We start from the raw sequence: 1,772 nt of genomic DNA, 5'->3' as shown, positions 1-1,772 counted from the left end.
AGGTTTCCTACTCCTCATTGGATCTAATCTCCTTTCTTCCCAATTATTCTTTCGATATGTCGATTGAAGCTACACCTCCTATATCGAACACGCATCAGTCACTCCGGGTTATTTTAAATTTAAAAGTCTGGTTTAAATTGTGTGTGCAGAGAACCACCACTACGTGTCTGGTTAAATGCGTCTTAAACTAGTTTGAGTACCAAAATATGATTTTATTTTTCAAGAAAAGTATGATATAGAAAATTTTCGAAAGAAAGCCATGGTCTTAGCTTAGCGCTTATCTTTTTTAGGTGAACCAAAATTCTAACACCTTTATTTTGACCCCAAATTTACAATTCCACGAAAATGGTCGATCTCAAGAAATAGGAAAGCCTGAACTTGTTAGTTAAAAAACTGATACAGTTTTTTTCAGTTACGTTTGAAATATGAAGATGCGAATTACACAAGCAGAGATCTTGCAAAATTTTGACACTGGCTGAAGACTGGGGAAGACTATGACTGGGGCCTAGATACTTCTTCAATCATTATCCGGGACACTGACTCCCATCCGGTGTATGCATCACCAAGGGCGTGACCACTACTACACTTTCCTACCCAAAATTCCACTTTAACTGCGCCTTGTGGAATGTTTTCACAGTATCCTTCAAATGACCGATGATGCAGCAGATTAGGGTTCCCTGATGACCAGTCGTTGTAAACAGCAGCCTCAATCGTCATTGGTCCACTACATTCGTTTCCATTGAACTTGAAATACCAGCGATTACACTTTTGATCACCTATGACTCTCATGTTTCCCTGGAATGAGACTTCGAGCGCTGAATCAGACTTTAATTTGTTAAAAGCACACTCCTGGAAAAGAATTAAAATCTACTTTAAGGGAACGTCTCTATTATTGTAATACTAAATGGGAAAGGAAATGAAAATTAACTGAAAGAGGTTAAACGCAGTAATGATCACCGGTCATGCCGGACGGGGAAGGGTAAGAAGATTTATCTTCTCACAGCTATTTAATTGACTTCAAATTAATTTGAGCAAAATCTTAAATTCTTTACCTTTTTCGGTCGAATGAGATCGTCTACTTTTCTTCTGATCTATCGCAATTATTTAGAATGTTTCTTGCTTACCTTAATCTTTCCGTTATCAGTAGCGCTGTTTGATTTCCACACACATTGTTTCCAGTTGGTTTGTGGTACTACACTTGCTTGACTTGCTTTGGCGCTTTCCCCTTTCTCTCCTTTGTCTCCTTTTCTTCCTGGATTTCCCACAATTCCTGACTCTCCTTTCATTCCCACAAGTCCCGTTTCACCTTTTATGCCTTTCATTCCTGGGGGTCCGCTCTTCCCAGGAGGTCCTTCGCGCCCTCTGTCTCCTCTTGGACCCGGCATTCCTTGTGATCCGTTATCACCCATCTGTCCTTTTGTACCTTCCCTTCCCTGGGGTCCTTGCGGTCCCGGGATACCCGGTATTCCAGGCATGCCATTTGACCCTGGAATGCCTGGAAAACCATGACCCAATATAGATTTCTGCAAATTAAGATGAATTTATTAAAGACATTAAGAAAAGTTCACTACCACTACCACTACTACTACTACTACTACTACTACTACTACTACTACTACTACTACTACTACTACTACTACTACTACTACTACTACTACTACTACTACTACTACTACTACTACTACTACTACTACTACTACTACTACTACTACTACTACTACTACTATTTAAGCTTGCATTTAGTATTTTATTATGTACATTTGTGTGCTGAC

At 39.6% G+C, this 1,772-nt stretch overlaps 1 protein-coding gene across 1 annotated transcript; it reads right to left on the bottom strand.

Moving 5' to 3' along the window:
* Positions 1 to 477: 477 nt before the first annotated feature.
* Positions 478 to 1,490, bottom strand: LOC140930832 (collagen triple helix repeat-containing protein 1-like). Its single transcript, XM_073380545.1, has 2 exons — positions 1,125 to 1,490; positions 478 to 849 (listed from the first exon to the last, which is right to left on the bottom strand). The coding sequence occupies exons 1-2, from the start codon at positions 1,473 to 1,475 to the stop codon at positions 493 to 495; spliced, it is 708 nt and encodes a 235-aa protein (XP_073236646.1). The 5' UTR covers positions 1,476 to 1,490; the 3' UTR covers positions 478 to 492.
* Between the last annotated feature and the right edge of the window lie 282 nt (positions 1,491 to 1,772).

This window comes from Porites lutea, chromosome 3, assembly GCF_958299795.1.
Source record: "Porites lutea chromosome 3, jaPorLute2.1, whole genome shotgun sequence".
Classification (NCBI taxonomy): domain Eukaryota; kingdom Metazoa; phylum Cnidaria; class Anthozoa; order Scleractinia; family Poritidae; genus Porites; species Porites lutea.
This window is presented reverse-complemented; position numbering and strand designations above follow the sequence as displayed.